Raw genomic sequence first — 21,029 nt, forward strand, 5'->3', positions numbered from 1 at the left:
TGCTATCAAAGCAACCTGGGCTTCCATAACACCTCAGCAGTGCCACAGGCTGATCTCCTCCATGCCACAACTCATTGATGCAGTAATTCATGCAAAAGGAGCAACAACTAAGTATTGAGTACATTTACTGTACAGACTTTTCAGTAGGTGCCAACATTTCTGAGTTTAAAATCTTTTTTTCAGTTAGTCTTCTTACATAAAATTCAAATTTTCTGGGATAATGTCTTTTGGGTTTTCATTGACTGTAAGTCATAATCATCAAAATTAACAGAAATAAACACTTGAAATATACCACTGTTTGTAATGACACTATATAATATATGCATTTTCCTTTTTGTACTGAATGTCTGAAATAAATTAACTTTTTCAAAATATTCTAATTTATTGAGATGCTCTTGTAGTACCATAACAAGAAATATTTGAAAGTATTATGACCACAGATTACTATTTGCCAGGGTGACAAGTGCACAGTATTCTACCTGAACACATGCGGCCAGCAATCCTGATTGTGACTTCCCATCTCCAGACCAACATTAAGTATGGCATCCATACACAGAACATGGGCATTGTGTAGACGATACCCTCCATGTTTTCCCATCTGCTCCAGTTTTTGCTCCACTTTCTGCTTAACTATTTTTAAAAATAAATGATAAAGTAATATGGTCAATTCAGAACAGTATGCAGGTAATTGTGAAGATTCTTCAAACATTTTGTGACCCAATTCTGGTGTAAAAACTGTTTGAAATGTCTCAAAATCTCAATGCAAGTAAATGTGGACAGTTTTTATCACGATCGTCGACATCAACTTTTTGGCTGTGTTTACATGCAGCAGTCATTTTGCAGCTTTTCTCAGCTCTTTGCTGCCACAGTCTTTTCACTGTTTGCTGCACAATTGTTTAATCTTGCTGGAAAACAGTTGGGTCATCTGAAAAGCGTCTAAAACGAGAATCCGCAAGGTCTTGTAAGTGAAACAGCAATTTCCCTGCAAGATTAAATGAGCAAGAAAATTGTGTAGGGAAATGGTAAATAGGCCGCTATGGTACAGGGTTGCTACAGTTAACAGGTGTTGCATGACTGCTGCGTGTGAATACCCTTTGGTTGCAATAGGTATTAACTATCTCTTCAATTTGTCATTCATTTTTCTCTCATGGCCACATCCAGGAAGGTTGGATACAATGCCATAGACCTTAATCGTCTGAATAATATGTGCAACTGTAATAACAGATACATCAAGCTGTTTGGAGATGGTTATATAGCCTTTACCTTTAACATATTTCTCTATAATTTTCTTTCTAATCTGCTGAGACAACTCTCTCTTTAGCTTTCTTTGCTCCATGTTCAGTGCGGTACACATCATGTTACCAAACAGGACAGTGACTACTTTTCACGCTATAGATAGGCAGACTGACTGATGAAAAGTTTGTACATCCCAGTGATGCCAATTACATGACACACTTTAGTTTAACATGTATATATGATTATGCTCAAATTATTTTCAATCTGTTCTAGGGGTACCATCATTTTTATCCAGACCAATTTCATTTTTTTTTTATGTTTAACTACAATTTAAAAGTAAAGTCTAATATTCAATAAATTTAAATTGAAAACTACTTTTGGCAGCTTCAAGTTATTTCAGGGACCATTGTGGGTTTTTCTTACTTCACCAGAAGGGTACCAGCAAAATATTTGTGAAAAAAATGTGCAACTTGTATAAAACCTCTTGAATTGGCTAACATCAACCACATTGAAGAAGAACAAAGAAGAATAAGTGTATGAAGGGTGCAAGACAGATACAAAATTATTAAAAAAAATAAAGGAAAACTTTAAAAAAAAAAGGGAGGGAGAAACATCACTCCCAAAAAATAAAAGGTGCAAATCGACCCCACAATTTTTGTAAATAAGTGCTCTCCACTTTGTTTACCAAATCCCCATGATTTATGCTCTGGAACAGTAATGTACTGAGTTATTATTATATTAGTATGTACGAGAAGCTGCTGATAAGTCTTGGCCTTTAACCAGAAAGAAACAAAAGAGGATGATGAACTTTACATTTATTCGACATACTCTCCCCTGATGTCAACACACTTTTTACATCGGTATTCGAAGTTCTGTAAGTCTAGCAAAAAGAAGGATTTCGGTTGTGCCTCAAACCAGGCATCCGTAGTAGTCATGACATCAGCAATGGTGTGAAATTTGGTACCCTTGAGGTGTTTCTTCAGGTTTGGAAACAGATGATAGTCGGAGGGAGCTACATCTGCTGAATAAGGTGGGTGGTCAACCAGCTGGAAGCCCAGCTCTGCCAGTTTTGCCGTGGTCGCTAGTACAGTGTGAGCAAAGGCGTTGTCTTGCAGAAAAAGATTCCTTTGGACCCCTTGCCGCACCTCTTGGCCTTCAGAGCCGCCTTCAATTGGTACAAAAGTTTAATAAAAATACCTTGCATTGATGGTGGAATCCTTTTGAAAGTAGTCCACTAGCAGCACGCCCTCCTTATCCAGAACACAGACGCCATCACTGAAGTGGCTGATTTTTGCACCCTGAACTTCTTTGCACAAAGAGCACTGTGCCTCCACTCTTTTCACTGCTCCTTGTTTTCTCGGTCATACAAAAAAATCCAGGTCTCATCCATAGTGACCAGTCGATCCAGGAAGTTCTTATCAGTCCGGAAACGCTGACAAATGGACTGGAAAGTTTTCATTCGCATGCTGCTCTGATCTGTTGTCAAATATTTGGGGACCCACTTAGCAGATAGCTTCCTCATATCCAAATGTTCATGGAAAATGCCACAAACACGTTCACGGGAAATCCCCATGAGGTCTTCTATTGCTTTAGCTGAAATTCATCGATTCTCCAGTATGAGTTTGTGCACAGCATCGACGATCTCCGGAAAAAAAAACACTCTCGGTCGTCCAGGAAGTTCTTCATCAATGGTGCTGAAGTGGCCACTTTAAATGTGGCAACCCAGTTCTTAACTGTGGAATATGAAGGACATTGATCCCCCAATGTCTGCGACATATCACTATGAATATCCTTCGCGGACTTTCCTTGCAGAAATAAGAATTTTATCCCTTCTCTGCTCTAAGTTGCTGTGAATATCGCATTAGACACCGCCATTTTGTTTTCTCGCGTGCGTAGAACACTGTTGTCATAAGCAACAAACACAACATTTTGAAAACATATATTAGACACATAAGGTTTTCATGTGATGTAACATTCGTTACCATAGAAACATAGAAAGATCACAAAGCCAAAGACTTAGGCCGGTTTCAGACATCCGTGTTTAATCAGGTACCAGTCACACGCATGGTTATGGTCACAAGTGTGTCATACGTGTGACATCCGTGTTTGCATACGTGTGACAGGTACCGGCGAAAACACGGGTCTGTGAAATAAAAAGATTTTCCATATTTACCTGCTTTCTTCGGCTCTGCTGCCTCCCGCTCATGACCACCGCTAATTATATTCATCGATTATTCACTGCACTCAGGATCTGGAAGCCGGATCAGCGCTAGGGATAGCACCGCCGAGGACAGCATCGCGGGGATAGGTGAGTATTCTGCAAGCACAGTGGCATCCAGGAGGTCATTGGAATTCCCAATGAACTCTGATGACATCGTGATGACCCCCGTGACACCCGCACTACAGCTTCACGGGTTCATCAGAGTTCATTGGGAACTGTGATGATTTCCCGATGCTATCCCCGAGATGTTCCGGCTTCCAGGTTCTCACTACACACATACACATTTATAAACAAACACACACACACACACACACACACGTATACACTGAGCACATATACAGTACATACAGTTAGGTCCAGAAATATTTGGACAGTCAGTGACACAATTTTCGCGAGTTGGGCTCTGCATGCCACCACATTGGATTTGAAATGAAACCTCTACAACAGAATTCAAGTGCAGATTGTAACGTTTAATTTGAAGGTTTGAACAAAAATATCTGATAGAAATTGTAGGAATTGTACACATTTCTTTACAAACACTCCACATTTTAGGAGGTCAAAAGTAATTGGACAAATAAACCAAACCCAAACAAAATATTTTTATTTTCAATATTTTGTTGCGAATCCTTTGGAGGCAATCACTGCCTTAAGTCTGGAACCCATGGACATCACCAAACGCTGGGTTTCCTCCTTCTTAATGCTTTGCCAGACCTTTACAGCCGCAGCCTTCAGGTCTTGCTTGTTTGTGGGTCTTTCCGTCTTAAGTCTGGATTTGAGCAAGTGAAATGCATGCTCAATTGGGTTAAGATATGGTGATTGACTTGGCCATTGCAGAATTTTCCACTTTTTTGCACTCATGAACTCCTGGGTAGCTTTGGCTGTATGCTTGGGGTCATTGTCCATCTGTACTATGAAGCGCCGTCCGATCAACTTTGTGGCATTTGGCTGAGTCTGGGCTGAAAGTATATCCCGGTACACTTCAGAATTCATCCGGCTACTCTTGTCTGCGGTTATGTCATCAATAAACACAAGTGACCCAGTGCCATTGAAAGCCATGCATGCCCATGCCATCACATTGCCTCCACCATGTTTTACAGAGGATGTGGTGTGCCTTGGATCATGTGCCGTTCCCTTTCTTCTCCAAACTTTTTTCTTCCCATCATTCTGGTACAGGTTGATCTTTGTCTCATCTGTCCATAGAATACTTTTCCAGAACTGAGCTGGCTTCATGAGGTGTTTTTCAGCAAATTTAACTCTGGCTTGTCTATTTTTGGAATTGATGAATGGTTTGCATCTAGATGTGAACCCTTTGTATTTACTTTCATGGAGTCTTCTCTTTACTGTTGACTTAGAGACAGATACACCTACTTCACTGAGAGTGTTCTGGACTTCAGTTGATGTTGTGAACGGGTTCTTCTTCACCAAAGAAAGTATGCGGCGATCATCCACCACTGTTGTCATCCGTGGACGCCCAGGCCTTTTTGAGTTCCCAAGCTCACCAGTCAATTCCTTTTTTCTCAGAATGTACCCGACTGTTGATTTTGCTACTCCAAGCATGTCTGCTATCTCTCTGATGGATTTTTTCTTTTTTTTCAGCCTCAGGATGTTCTGCTTCACCTCAATTGAGAGTTCCTTAGACCGCATGTTGTCTTGTCACAGCAACAGCTTCCAAATGCAAAACCACACACCTGTAATCAACCCCAGACCTTTTAACTACTTCATTGATTACAGGTTAACGAGGGAGACGCCTTCAGAGTTAATTGCAGCCCTTAGAGTCCCTTGTCCAATTACTTTTGGTCCCTTGAAAAAGAGGAGGCTATGCATTACAGAGCTATGATTCCTAAACCCTTTCTCCGATTTGGATGTGAAAACTCTCATATTGCAGCTGGGAGTGTGCACTTTCAGCCCATATTATATATATAATTGTCCAGGTTCCATAAGGCTGAGTTGAGGATACCGGGCACCGCTGAATCCTGTATGGCTGACAAGCTGTGCTTCCACCTGGGTGCGTGTCCCAAAGAAAAGGCAATACAAAATCCACGATGTAGATATGAAAAGGTCGCACTCCAAGTCAGGGAAAAGGAATTTCGTTTATTCCATGATCACATCACAGGTACAGGTAGTGAGGGAGGGTGAGGGTGTGCCACGCCGGACGACGGCGGCCGTTTCGCAAGTAGTCTTGCTTCTACGGGTCCAATGCCTTTTCCATGTGATCATGGAATAAACGAAATTCCTTTTCCCTGACTTGGAGTGCGACCTTTTCATATCTACATCGTGGATATATATAATTGTATTTCTGAACATGTCTTTGTAAACAGCTAAAATAACAAAACTTGTGTCACTGTCCAAATATTTCTGGACCTAACTGTACATATGTATACACACATAGCAGACACACATTGATACACAGAGCACATACACACACATAGCGCACATGCATGTATACACTGAACACACACACACACACACACCCACACTCTGCTGTATACTCACCCAGCGATGCGGTCCCCGGCACTGAGGTCCCCAGCGCTGCTCCTGCTTCCAGCTCCACAGGGCACTGAATATTCACTGAGTATAATGAGCGGTGGTCAGAAGCTGGAGGCAGCAGAGCCGGAGACAGCATCGCTGGAGAGAGGTAAATATAGAAAATATTTTTATTAAAAAGACCCATGTTTTCTCCAGTACATGTCACACTGATGTCACATGGATCGCATTAGTTTGCGATCCATGTGACACCGTGCTGCCGAAGAAAAAACGGACATGCCTGCGTGTGTGCGTGCGGGGTCATGAGAGGTCACACGGCCCGTGTGAAAACACAGCCGTGTGAGTAACAGCAAATAATAACATGGGTATGTGTGGCATCCGTTTTAAAAATGGATGTCACACGTACCTAAAACACGGACGTCTGAAACCAGCCTTATCAGCAGCCCCTTGTATTAAACACCTTATGTTTTTGTATTTCCATCACAGAACACTTTAATGTATGGAAATTAGTGATGAAAAATTGTAATTTTGAAATACGTCAGTAAAATTCAAATCAACTCCCCCCGAAAAACTGCTCATCTAATCGCTATTCTGTAGGAGAATGCTTTCTTAACACTGTTTACAACTGAATACCTTGTGATATTGTGTCGTTCTGTTCAGGATTTTCCTTGTCGTCCTTCTCCTCTTGCACACAGGATGCAGCAGCCATCTGAGCTAGCGCTGACGCACAGTTAGCAGCCACCCCTGTAGATACATGTAAGACAAAGGAGACAAAGCCTAGTATACCAACATTTAACAGATTCACTGAATACACTAAAATTAGAAGAATTTACATGCACTAAGAAACGTAACATGAAGGGGTTAACTAAGACTTTAAAGGGGCGTTCCAGACATGAGCAAAATTTCTGCAGTCAATCTGACTCCACTCAACGTATGCATTACACACACTAACAGAATTCCCCTCAATAGTCAGGGATTAGAATAGGGCCGAATATCAGATGTGTGATTGTATGATTCGCGAACACCCAAGAACCATTCCCAGCCACTACACAATGTAGAGAGCTTCCAATGCACAGTTTCCATAATCAGCTGATCACTCACGTGCTGGAATTGAGAAGCTCTAATATTAAAAGAAATCTGTCAGCACGTTTTTGTTATGTAATCTGAAGACAGCTGGAGATAGGGGCTGACACAGAGAGTTCAATGATGTGTTATTTATTACCCTGCTGTACTGTTTACTTTAATGAAGGTTTTATCACTTGGGATTTTCATTGCTTGGACTACACTAGTATGTCTGCGCCCCCTCCCCTTCTGATAAGCAGCTCGCTGTCTGTAGACATTGTACATCGACAGCCTGGTGTGGGCAGGTTAAGTTTTTGAGCTCTTCTGTATTGCTAAATCTAAAAACTCTGATTGTGTCACAACTGTTGCACCCAGGTAAATAAGTGATACATTGTTGGATTCAGAATCTCTTTGCCTACATCAGGCTGCTCTCAGGTGAGGTAGCAAAAACTTGCTGACAGATTGTCTTTAATGACCTAGCTTAAGGACTTCACTACTCTTAATTTCATCAGATATGTTCTATAACTGGTACAACATATCTGCACTGTTTGTGATCACTTATCTTTGCTTGTACTCTAAACTTCCATGCTTGGTGGCCATGTCTACATACTTGTAAGTAGGAGTTGAGCATTTCATGCAAAGAAGGGAATTTTGTTTACTTACCGTAAATTCCTTTTCTTCTAGCTCCTATTGGGAGACCCAGACAATTGGGGTGTATAGCTACTGCCTCCGGAGGCCACACAAAGTATTACACTTTAAAAAGTGTAACCCCTCCCCTCTGCCTATACACCCTCCCGTGCATCACGGGCTCCTCAGTTTTGGTGCAAAAGCAGGAAGGAGGAAACTTATAAATTGGTCTAAGGTAAATTCAATCCGAAGGATGTTCGGAGAACTGAAACCATGAACCAAAAGAACAATTCAACATGAACAACATGTGTACACAAAAGAACAAACAGCCCGAAGGGAACAGGGGCGGGTGCTGGGTCTCCCAATAGGAGCTAGAAGAAAAGGAATTTACGGTAAGTAAACAAAATTCCCTTCTTTGTCGCTCCATTGGGAGACCCAGACAATTGGGACGTCCAAAAGCAGTCCCTGGGTGGGTAAAAGAATACCTCGATAAAAAGAGCCGAAACAACGGCCCCCTCTTACAGGTGGGCAACCGCCGCCTGAAGGACTCGCCTACCTAGGCTGGCATCTGCCGAAGCATAGGCATGCACCTGATAGTGTTTTCGTGAAAGTGTGCAGACTCGACCAGGTAGCCGCCTGACACACCTGCTGAGCCGTAGCCTGGTGCCGCAATGCCCAGGACGCACCCACGGCTCTGGTAGAACGGGCTTTCAGCCCTGAAGGAATCAGAAGCCCAGAAGAAAGGTAGGCTTCAAAAATCGGTTCCTTGATCCACCGAGCCAAGGTTGACTTGTCAGCCTGCGACCCCTTACGCTGGCCAGCGACAAGGACAAAGAGCGCATCAGAGCGGCGCAGTGGCGCCGTGCGAGACACGTAGATCCGGAGTGCTCTCACTAGATCTAACAAATGCAAATCCTTTTCATATTGGTGAATTGGATGAGGGCAAAATGAAGGTAAGGAGATATCCTGATGGAGATGAAAAGTGGACACCACCTTAGGGAGAAAGTCCGGGACCGGACGCAGAACCACCTTATCCTGGTGAAATACCAGGAAAGGGCCTTTGCATGACAGCGCTGCAAGCTCTGACACTCTACGGAGTGAAGTAACCGCCACTAGAAATGCCACCTTCTGCGAAAGACGTGATAGAGAGACATCCCGCAGCGGCTCAAAAGGTGGTTTTTGAAGAGCCCGTAGAACCATGTTGAGATCCCAGGGTTCCAGCGGACGCTTGTAAGGTGGGACTATGTGGCAAACTCCCTGCAGGAACGTGCGGACCTGCGGAAGCCTGGCTAGACGCTTTTGAAAAAACACGGAAAGCGCCGAGACTTGACCTTTGAGAGAGCCGAGAGACAAACCCTTGTCCAATCCCGATTGAAGGAAGGAAAGAAACCTGGGTAAGGCAAACGGCCAGGGGGTAAACCCCCTCTCAGAGCACCAGGCTAAGAAGATCCTCCAAGTTCTGTGATAGATCTTGGCAGACGTTGGTTTCCTGGCCTGTCTCATAGTGGCAATGACATCTTGAGACAACCCTGAGGACGCTAAGAGCCAGGACTCAATGGCCACACAGTCAGGTTGAGGGCCGCAGAATTCAGATGGAAAAATGGCCCTTGAGATAGCAAGTCTGGTCGGTCTGGGAGCGCCCACGGTTGCCCCACCGTGAGATGCCACAGATCCGGGTACCACGACCGCCTCGGCCAATCTGGGAGCGACGAGGATGGCGCGGCGGCAGTCGGACCTGATCTTGCGCAACACTCTGGGCAGCATTGCCAGAGGAGGGAATACATAAGGCAGTTGAAACTGCGACCAATCCTGAACTAAGGCGTCCGCCGCCAGAGCTCTGTGGTCCTGAGACCGTGCCATGAATGCCGGGACCTTGTTGTTGTGCCGAGACGCCATGAGATCGACGTCCGGCGTTCCCCAGCGGCAACAGATCTCTTGAAACACGTCCGGGTGGAGAGACCATTCCCCCGTGTCCATGCCCTGGCGACTGAGGAAGTCTGCTTCCCAGTTTTCTACGCCCGGAATGTGAACCGCGGAGATGGTGGAGGCTGTGGCCTCCGCCCACAGCAGAATCCGCCGGACTTCTTGGAAGGCTTGACGACTGCGAGTGCCGCCCTGGTGGTTGATGTACGCAACCGCCGTGGCGTTGTCCGACTGTATGCGGATCTGCCTGCCCTCGAGCCACCGATGGAACGCCTTGAGGGCTAGATACACTGCCCTTATCTCCAGAACATTGATCTGAAGGGAGGACTCTGTCGGAGTCCAGGTTCCCTGAGCCTTGTGGTGGAGAAAAACCGCTCCCCATCCTGACAGGCTCACGTCCGTCGTGACCACAGCCCAGGATGGGGGCAGAAAGGATTTTCCTTTTGACAGAGAAGTGGGAAGAAGCCACCACTGAAGTGAGGTCTTGGCTTCCAGAGACAGAGAGACGTTCCTGTCTAAGGACGTCGGCCTCTTGTCCCATTTGCGGAGAATGTCCCATTGGAGAGGACGCAGATGAAATTGCGCAAATGGAACTGCCTCCATTGTTGCCACCATCTTCCCCAGGAAGTGCATGAGGCGCCTCAAGGGGTGCGACTGGGCCCGAAGAAGGGATTGCACCCCAGTCTGCAGCGACCGCTGTTTGTCCAGCGGTAGCTTGACCATCGCTGAGAGAGTATGAAACTCCATCCCGAGGTACGTCAGTGACTGGGTCGGAGACAATTTTGACTTTGGAAAATTGATGATCCACCCGAACCTCTGGAGAGTCTCCAGAGCAACGGTCAGACTGTGTTGACAAGCCACCCGTGAGGGTGCCTTGACTAGGAGATCGTCTGGGTAAGGGATCACCGAGTGGCCCTGAGAGTGTAGGATCGCTACGACGGATGCCATGACCTTGGTGAAGACCCGTGGGGCTGTCGCCAGGCCGAAAGGCAGTGCCACAAACTGAAGGTGTTCGTCCCCGATGGCGAAACGCAGGAAGCGTTGATGCTCTTGAGCGATCGGCACATGGAGATAGGCATCTTTGATGTCGATTGCTGCTAGGAAGTCTCCTTGGGACATCAAAGCGATGACAGATCGGAGGGATTCCATGCGAAACCGCCTGGTTGTCACATGTCTGTTGAGCAATTTGAGGTCCAAAACGGGACGGAATGAGCCGTCCTTTTTTGGCACCACGAACAGATTGGAGTAAAAACCGCGACCGCGTTCCTGAAGGGGAACGGGGATCACCACTCCTTCTGTTTTCAGAGTGTCCACCGCCTGAAAAAGCGCAACGGTCCGTTCGGGGGGCGGAGATGTTCTGAAAAAAACGAGTCGGAGGACGAGAGCTGAACTCCATCCTGTAACCGTGAGACAGAATGTCTCTCACCCATCGGTCTTGGACATGTGGCCACCAGGCGTCGCAAAAGCGGGAGAGCCTGCCACCGACCGAGGATGCGGTTTGGGGCGGCCGAAAGTCATGAGGAGGCCGCCTTGGAGACGGTGCCTCCGGTGGTCTTTGGAGGACGTGACTTAGACCGCCATGCAGAAGAGTTCCTCTGCCTGTCAGTGGCATCCATGAGAGATGAACAATCTGCCACTAATACTACGGATCTAGCCGCCAGTCAGGAGACTGGAGGATCCACCTTGTGACACTGAGCCCAACCCTTAACTACGTCAGGGGGGGAAAGGGTAACATGTGTCATTAAGGCGCTTAGTAAAGCGCTTGTCCGGAAAGTTCTGTGCTTCTGGACAGCCTCTCTGGAGTTAGAGTGATCGAAAAAACGCACTCCGTGTACATTTGGGAAACCTAAACTGGTGTTTCTCCCGCTGTGAAGCCGACTCCTCCATAGGAGAAGATGGGGAAGAGAGGTCTAGCACCTGGTTGATGGACGCTATAAGGTCATTTACTATGGCGTCCCCTTCAGGTGTATCCAGATTGAGAGCAACGTCAGGGTCAGAGCCCTGAGCTGCGACCTCCGCTTCATTCTCCCAAGAGTCCTCAAGCTGAGACCCCGAACAGCGTGATGAAGTCGTGGAAGGTTCCCAGCGAGCCCGGTTAGCCTGTCTGAGGCCGCGGTCCGTGTCGGAGATCTCACCGTGGGATCTGGGTGTTACCCCAGGAGCCCCTTGTTGTACCGACCCAGAGGGGCCTGGGAGCGATAAACTCACAGCGCCCTGGCCCTGTGTTACCGGTCTGGACTGCAAAGCTTCCAGTATCTTAGCAGCCCCTCTGTTCATAGACTGGGCCATGGAATGTGAAAGCGACTCAGAGAGTTGCTCAGTCAAACGTGCAAACTCTGTCCCTGCCATCTGTGCAGTGGAAACCGGTGGTACCACCTGAGCCGAGGGTCCCACCAGTGCCGGAGGCTCCGGCTGAGTGAGTGTCCCAGGGGCCAAAGAATGATAGGTGGAACCTGCCAGCAATATAGCCGCACAAGAGGTACAGGTTGCAAAGAAAGCCTGTGCCTTGGCACCCTTACTGTTTGCGGACGACCTGCTGTTGTCACCTCTTAGTAATCAGCGAGGGTATATAGCCAAAAGCAAATAGTGCTGCCGAACAGTGAAATCATATACCATATAAATATATATATATATACACTTCAGCACCCAAGGGGGGCCAGCACCCGATTGGGAAACTGGTGCCCCACAGTGCACAGTGAGGGGGGGAGGAGGATACCAAGTATGCTCCAGCCCTCACTGCTGACGTCCAGTCGGCCGTCCCGTCGTTACCCCTGACTGGCAGGCCCGGGAACGGGAGTATATGGTACTAGGCCGCAAGAGCCGGGGACTAAAGTTAAAAACGCGGCCGGCAAACAGGCGCGGTCGGCGCGTTAGTCCCGGTCTCACAAACCACACAGCAACCGCTGCGGCGTTTGTAACCCAGGTGCTGCATGCAGCGTCCCCAAAGGGGACACAGAGTACATTATGGATGCAGGGCTCTGTCCCTGATGATGTCCAGTCTCCTGTCCGTCAGAATCCCCCAGGGGCTGCGGATGGAGCCCGGTCCCAGTGCATGGCGACCGGTTAGGAACCCCCTCTCCCAGAGCTGCAGTGCACATTCTGAGATCCTCCACCGGCAGAATCATACTGAGACCCATATAACAATGGCTGCCGGCGTTCCGAGGGGAGGAGGGAGCCGAGGGCGGAACCACAAAAGTGCGGGAATCTGTGCCCCATAGTGATCAGTGAGGGGGGAGGAGGACAGCGAAGTGTGCTCCAGCCCTCACTGTCGGCGTCATACCGACCGTCCCGCCCTTCCCCCTGACTGGCAGGCCCAGGGGCGGGAGTTTAATACACTAGGCCGCAAAAGCCGGGGACTAAAGTAAAAACCGCGGCCGGCAAACAGGCACGGTCGGCGCGGTAGTCCCGGTCAAAAAAACCACACCGCAGTCGCTGCAGCGTCTGAGGCCAAGGTGCTTCATGCACCGTCCCAAAGGGGACACAGAGTACCTGTAGATGCAGGGTCCTTCCCTGACGATACTCAGTCTCCTGTCCGGCAGATTCCCCCAGGGGCTGCGGAGGGAGCCCGGTCCCAGTGGCTGGATGACCGGTTAGGATCCCACTTCACCCAGAGCCCCTAAGGGATGGGGAAGGAAAACGGCATGTGGCTCCAGCCTGTGTACCCGCAATGTGTACCTCAACCTTAACAGCACCGCCGACTCAGTGGGGTGAGAAGGGAGCATGCCGGGGGCCCTGTTAGGGGCCCTCTTTTCTTCCATCCGATATAATCAGCAGCTGCTGCTGACTAAAATGTGGAGCATTGTGTGAATGTCAGCCTCCTTCAACACAAAGCATAAAACTGAGGAGCCCGTGATGCACGGGAGGGTGTATAGGCAGAGGGGAGGGGTTACACTTTTTAAAGTGTAATACTTTGTGTGGCCTCCGGAGGCAGTAGCTATACACCCCAATTGTCTGGGTCTCCCAATGGAGCGACAAAGAAAGTACTGTTATTTCAAAAACTATAGTCAGCTGCTGTTTGAACGACTACTCCAATATGAAGCATTCCATCTAGAGCAGACCTTGGCAAGGGGCGGCCCGCCTGGCTCAGGGCGTCCTTGCTGGCCGGTCAGTGATGAGGGCAATCTGACCTGTTGTACGGAGCTCCAGGCTCCGGGAGGAGCGTGGTCAGATTGCCCTCATCACACGCTGCGTGCCGGGTAGGAAACAGAGGACAGATCCTGCAGCTCCGCACAGTCAGTGCAGGCAGCGGAACGCAGGAATCTCTCCTCTGTTCCCTGTCCGACACTTTTCTCTGTGATACACGCGCGCCCTGATATCGTCAGTACGGCGCGCGTGTGTCATTTGAAAAGTTCCCGCCCAGCAGGAGAAGAAGCTGCAGCAGCCGGGGCCGGTACGGAGAGAAGCAGCGGCTCCTAGGAATACAGCGTCGGCGCAGCCTGGGCATGTAAAAGAGAAGCCGCTCAGCGGGGGGCTTGTACGGAGGTGCCTGAGGAGGGGACAATAAGAGAGGTGAGTGGTTACTAGTAACCTGCGGGGACAATGGGAGGTGGGGGGAGGGGGCTAACTGTTGACAAAAATTTGGGGTGTAGTGGTGTAGTATATGGGAATGTAGTTTTACAAGTGTGGTATATGGGGGTGTAGTGGTGTAGTATATAGTGGTGTAGTTTTATAGGGGTGTAGTATAATACAGGTGTATATAGGGGTGTAGCATAATACTACACCCCTATATACACCTGTATTATAGTACACCCCTATATACACCTCTATTATAGTACACCCCTATATACACCTGTATAATACAGGTGTGTATATAGGAGTGTAGTGCTGTAGTATAATAAAGGTGTAGTATATAGGAGTGTAGTATAATACAGGTGTATATAATGGTGTAGTATAATACAGGTGTATATAGGGGTGTAGTATAATACAGGTGTATATAGGGGTGTAGTATAATACAGGTGTATATAGGGGTGTAGTATAATACAGGTGTAGTATATAGGAGTGTAGTATAATACAGGTGTAGTATATAGGAGTGTAGTATAATACAGGTTTAGTATATAAGGGTGTAGTATAATACAGGTGTATATAGGGGTGTAGTATAATACAGGTGTATATAGGGGTGTAGTATAATACAGGTGAATATAGGGGTGTAGTATAATACAGGTGTATATAGGGGTGTAGTGCTGTAGTAGAATACAGGTGTATATAGGGGTGTAGTATTATACAAGTGTAGTATATAGGGGTGTAGTGATGTAGGTTATTACAGGTGTAGTATATAGTGATGTAGTATATTACAGGTGTATATAGGGGTGTAGTGATGTAGTATATATAGGGGTGTAGTATAATACAGGTGTATATAGGAGTGTAGTGCTGTAGTATAATACAGGTGTAGTATATAGGAGTGTAGTATAATACAGGTGTATATAGGGGTGTAGTGCTGTAGTATAATACAGGTGTATATAGGGGTGTAGTATTATACAAGTGTAGTATATAGGGTTGTAGTGATGTAGGTTATTACAGGTGTAGTATATAGTGATGTAGTATATTACAGGTGTATATAGGGGTATAGTGATGTAGTATATAGTGGTATAGTATATAGAGGTGTAGTTTATTACAGGTGTAGTGTATAGGGATGTATATTACAGGTGTAGTATGTGGCGGGTGTAGTGATGCAGTATATAGGGATTGTGTGTGTATGTATACATTGTGTATGTGTATATATATTATATACTATATACACACACAGTATATATGCGTGTATGTATATATATATATTATATATGTAGAACCGAGTTAATTATATTAGTCTGGCCCTCTAAAACCATCCCAACTTCTCATGCGGCCCCATGGGAAAATTAATTGCCCACCCCTGATCTAGAGCCTGGTAACTCCATGAGGAAGCTACAGTTGGTGGCGGAACACGAGACTGCACAGTTTTTCCACCCCTGAATCCACTCTCTAACTGACTTGTTGATTATTCCCTGCACTACCCCTGCTCAGGCAGTGTCAATAGTCACATGCCAGCTGATTTTCATTTTAGCATCCCTTTTACTTTATGCATTTACATGTTTTAGTGCTGCGTTTAATATAGAGTGTCAGTATACTTTTCTGTTTGTGGATTGCAGGTGGACACTAGATATAGTATGTTCCATATGGGGGAGGGGGTTGAGTCAGTAATTTCACATACCGTTGTGTGCATTTTTGTCTACTGTCTTTTACCTCTTTTTGTGCTTATTTTTCATTTACATATTACATAGTTACTCAGGTTGAAAAAAGACCTAGGTCCATCTAGTTCAACCTTCCTCCACCAGTTCTACATGTTGTCCCCAAGTCATTTATAACCGACAATGTTTTGTGTACTGAGGAAATCATCCAGCCCTGTTTTAAAAGCTTTTATAGTGTCAGCCATTACTACCTCTTGTGGTAGGGCGTTACACAGTCTGACTGCTCTAACTGTAAAGAACCCTTTCCTATTTAGCTGCCGAAATCACTTTTCTTCCACTCGCAGTGAGTGCCCCCTGGTCCTTAGTATTGTCTTTGGAAGAAATAAGTCATGCGCCAGTCCTTTATATTGACCACACATGTATTTATACATATAAATGAGATCTCCTCTGAGACGTCTTTTTTCTAAGCTAAACATATCTGACTTTTTCAACCTGTCATCATATGGGAGGCCTTCCATTCCTTGTAGTAGTCTAGTTGCCCGCCTTTGAACTGACTAACTTCTGAATGTCCGTTTTAAAATGTGGAGCCCAAAACTGGATCCCATATTCTAGATGTGGCCTTACAAGTGATTTATAGAGGGGTAACAATATGTTGGGATCACGGGATCTAATGTCTCTTTTTATACAGCCTAGAATCTTGTTTGCTTTTGCAGCTGTTGCTTGACATTGAGTGCTGCTGCTCAGCTTATTTGTAATGAGAATACCCAAGTCCTTCTCCTGTTCTGTAGTCCTGAGTTTACTTCCATTTAATGTATACGCAGCTATTGGATTACTCCATCCTAGGTGCATTACTTTACATTTATCAACATTAAATCTCATTTGCCAAGTATCTGCCCATTCTGACATCTTATCCAGATCTTTTTGTAATATTGTACTATCAATGTCAGTTTTTAAATATCCTACATAGTTTGGTGTCATCAGCAAAGACTGACACTTTACTATCAATCCCATCCACAAGGTCATTAATAAAGAGATTAAAAAAAATTGATCCTAGCACTGATTCCTGTGGCACCCCACTGCTGACTATGGCCCATTTAGAGAATGTTCCATTTATGACTACTCTTTGTTTCCTATCTTTTAGCCAATTCCTTACCCAGTTCCATATAGTTTCCCCTAGTCCTTGATTCTGGAGCTTTAGTATAAGGCTATTATGTGGTACAGTATCAAATGCCTTTGCAAAGTCCAAATAAATCACATCAGCTGCATTACCAATATCCAGGTTTGCTCTTACCCCCTCATAGAACCCCAACAGGTTGGTTAGACATGATTTATCTTTCATGAATCCATGCTGTTTGTCAGTTATTATATTATTTTCTGCAATATATTTTTGCATGTGATCCCTTAAAATGCAAACTTTGCATACTACTGATGTCAGGCTTACTGGACGATAGTTGCCTGGATCCACCTTCTTACCTTTCTTAAATATCGGAACCACATCAGCAATCCTCCAATCCTGAGGCACCAACCCTGTTACAAACGAGTCTAAGAAGATGAGATACAGCGGTCTGTCAATTACGGAGCTCAATTCCCTCAATATTCGTGGATGAATGCCATCTGGACCGGGGGATTTGTCAATGTTTAATTTACTCAGACGTAGGCGTACTTCTTCTTGTGTTAAATTAATTATATGAGGTAGTGAACTTTGATTTTTCACTTGTTGAATGATCCCTGGAACAGTCAGTTCCTTTGTAAACACGGATGAGAAGTGGCTGTTTAATATCTCAGTCTTTTGTTTGTGCTCTATAACTAATTTGTCATTTTATTTTAAGGAGCCGATACATTAATGCTAAAAGGAAAACAAAGGATAGTATTTATAAAAGATTTTGGGATTTATTTTAATGTCATTGGCGATTTTTTGTTTCAGTAGCTAGTTTTGCTTGCTTGATTTCTTTTTTACATTTCCTATTAATATCTTTATACTTCTGAAATGCTATTTCTGTATTCTCAGCCTTCAAGATTTTAAAGGCCCTTTGTTTTTGTTTTATTATACTTTGTACAGTCTTATTTATCCAAAGTGGTTTCTTTTTATTTTATTATATTTTATTTTATATTATACTTTTTTTACAGGACTCTAGTAGTATATCCTTAAACTTTCCCCATTTATGTTCGGTATCCCCAGTTACCATTACAATGTCCCAATCTACACATTTAAGCTCTTCCCTTAATTTGTTGAAATCAGCTTTCCTAAAATTCTAGGTTTTAGCATTTCCCCTTTTAAATGTTCTATTGAATATTACTTTGAAGCTTACCATATTATGATCGCTCGTGCCCAAGTGCTCCTGGACCTGTAGATCTGGAATTGTATCTGGTCTACTGGACAGGACCAGATCTAGCAGATTATCTCCCCTTGTCGGTAATGATAAGCATGGAGGTCTTCAACAGACCCCCAGCTATCATAGTAACCCATCGGCGCCCCACAAACATGTCACTACTATGCTGATAGCCGCATAGAATGACATGCCCCCATGTCGGCACTTGTTGTGTTTGACAGTGGTATTTACCCGGTTAACAATTCCGTCCGGAACTGGGTACCACACGTGATTGTTAGAGGCAGGTCCTGGCTGTAGCACCTAGTGAGCCCGTTCCATATGTACAGTGGATGTCAGTAAGGGTTAAATCAGGATCCAGCTAAAATCCCTATAGCAGCTTTCTATATTTACAATGCCCAAAGTCACCAGCTGTAATTCAGCTGTCTAAACAAGTGACCATATGACCCAACAATTACAGTAAAAAATAAAAGGTCTACAGATGATTTCATGTCTGAACATCAATAACAATTATAAGGCAATCCATACCTAATGCACAGCTGAGACGTGCAGCTTTCCTTAGACCATCAAGACTCATACAAATAGAATCTCTTTCTTTCTGATTTTGCTCCTTCACGCCTTCTGCACCCAAAATAAATGATAATCCTTTGGAGCTGCCTGCCATGCGCCCAGTTAGTGGTGCAGACAATGTGTCAATCAGGTTCTTCCAGCATCCAATAAGTACAAAGCGTGCAAAAGCAACACCTGAGACAGAACAAACAATGAGATCATAGATTAGCTTACCTTACTGCAGACTCCAAACACTAAAAATGCATTGCAGAGAAAGGACCATCATGGTGAATTTTACATGTGGACGCAGAAAATCTACCAACTTCACAAATGTATCATTACCTTTAATGGGGGTATGATCGGCTCCTTAACACATTCAAATCCCTTACAGCACAGTTCAGTAGCACTCACATAATATTCAATGTAAGACCAATGAGGTTTTCAGACCTATTCTTTAACTTTACATATAGCTCCAGTGTGGTAAAATCTAAAAAATAGTGTGTCGCCTGGGGACCAGGGGGTACTCAGATCCGGGCCACAGGGTCACTCCTGTGGGTATCACGGTAGCATGACCCGGTCTGTGATCCCAGGCTCCACAGTGAAAGGGGGTTTGTTAAGGGAGATTGGCCGTGACGCCACCCACGGTTGTGGTGATTGTGGTTGTCACCACCGCTGCTCTTTATGGGGATCCCGGGAGCGGTGACAGGGAGCAGCTTGGTTGTTATTTCTCCCCTCCGTGGGTAGGGGGGTTGGTTGTCCCGGGGCCCGGTGATGGGGTAAGCAGGGAGCAGGGCGCAGTGCTGCGGTGCGGTGCCCGAGGGCACGGGCGTACTCACAAGTATTTCACACGGAGTCACTGGTAAACTAGGAAGTGCCGGTGTCCGCAGCCTTCGGTATGGGGTGTTAGTGTCCCACACACGGTGCAGCAGCCCTTGTTCTTTCCCTGCAGCCAGGTGCCTTTCTCTCCACTCTCTTCCTCCTCTCCTCAGCCGGAAACGGGGAATCCACTCCCCTGCAGTGATCCGGGTCACCCAGGTACCGGGGGGCCACTGCTCTGCCCAGCTACCTCTGGCCCCTTCCTCACTCGCAGCCTGTCTCGGCCCTCTCGGAGCACGCTTCACTTTCAGCCTGGGAGCTACAACTCCAGACTCCTCTTCTGTCTGCCTCTCCTTACACTCTGCTCCAGCCCCTCCCCTCTGCTCTGCTTTTCTCTTACACTGGGGGCTGTGGTTTGTCCTGCTGCACCGGTGTGAGATCAGATTACCAAGGAGGATTAACTCTTTCTGTGACAACCTGGCTTTGCCAGGGCGTCACAATAGCATATGCTCACCATCCATTCCCCATTGCTCCTCTGGCCCCAGCCGTCAATTCCCTTGCTCCTTTGTCCCTAGCGGTCCATTCCCCGTTGCTCCTCTGTTCCCTGTCGTTCTTTCCCTTTGCTCCTCTGTCCCCCGGCATCCATTCCCTATTGCTCCTCTGTTCCCTGACCTCAATACCCTGTTGCTCCTCTGTCCCCTGCCGTCTATTCCCCATTGTTCCTTTCTCCCCCACTGTCCATTCCCTGTTGCTCCTCTGTCCCCTGCCGTCTATTCCCCATTGTTCCTCTCTCCCTCACTGTCCATTCCCTGTTGCTCCTCTGTCCTCCTCCGTCCATTCCCTGTTGCCCCTCTGTCCCCTTCTGTCCATTCCCTATTGCTCCTCTGTTCCCTGACCTCAATACCCTGTTGCTCCTATGTCCCCTGCCGTCTATTCCCCATTGTTCCTCTCTCCCTCACTGTCCATTCCCTGTTGCTCCTCTGTCCTCCTCCGTCCATTCCCTGTTGCCCCTCTGTCCCCTTCTGTCCATTCCCTGTTGCTCCTCTGTACCCCTCCGTCCATTCCCTGTTGCCCCTCTGTCCCCCTACGTTCATTCCCTGTTGCTCCTCTGTCCCCCTACGTCCATTCCCTGTTGCTCCTCTGTCCCCCTCCGTCCATTCCTTGTTGTTCCTCTGTCCTCCTCCGTCCATTCCCTTTTGCTCCTCTGTCCCCCTACGTCCATTCACTGTTGCTCCTCTGTCCTCCTCGAGTCCCCTCTACTCTTTCGGCATGGTTGTTGCTTAACAACCGGATCCAATATCTGAGGCCACTAACTATCTATAGTAGTCACATCAACCATCCTGAAAGAAAAGAGAAAACCAGCAGGAGACAGAGGAGCAATAGAGAACTGGATGGCTTTTACAACACTGGGGTCATATGTAAAGTTGGAAAGACATAACTTTGATATTTGTCAAACAGGTTTTGTTAGGTTTAGAGAACCTATTTTCAAATATTGTTTCACGAGTTGATTGTTTGGGCCATCAGAGATTAAACATTTACTATTAATGTTATGCATAGGTCATGAGTCTCTTATGTGGGAGAACCAATTAATAAAAGCCCATATTACACACTTCATTTTTGGTT

At 46.1% G+C, this 21,029-nt stretch overlaps 1 protein-coding gene across 1 annotated transcript in view; it reads right to left on the minus strand.

Annotated features, from left to right (window-relative positions):
* Nucleotides 1–21,029, minus strand: part of ARFGEF3 (ARFGEF family member 3) — a 240,922-nt gene that overhangs the window by 71,777 nt on the left and 148,116 nt on the right. Inside the window, exons 16-18 of the mRNA XM_075339833.1 lie at nucleotides 18,570–18,785; nucleotides 6,575–6,685; nucleotides 480–630 (exon numbers count right to left, since the gene is read on the minus strand). Of these exons, the coding sequence (XP_075195948.1) occupies nucleotides 480–630; nucleotides 6,575–6,685; nucleotides 18,570–18,785 (478 nt within the window). The remainder of the gene's footprint in view (nucleotides 1–479; nucleotides 631–6,574; nucleotides 6,686–18,569; nucleotides 18,786–21,029) is intronic.

This window comes from Anomaloglossus baeobatrachus, chromosome 3 (genome assembly GCF_048569485.1).
Source record: "Anomaloglossus baeobatrachus isolate aAnoBae1 chromosome 3, aAnoBae1.hap1, whole genome shotgun sequence".
Taxonomy (NCBI): domain Eukaryota; kingdom Metazoa; phylum Chordata; class Amphibia; order Anura; family Aromobatidae; genus Anomaloglossus; species Anomaloglossus baeobatrachus.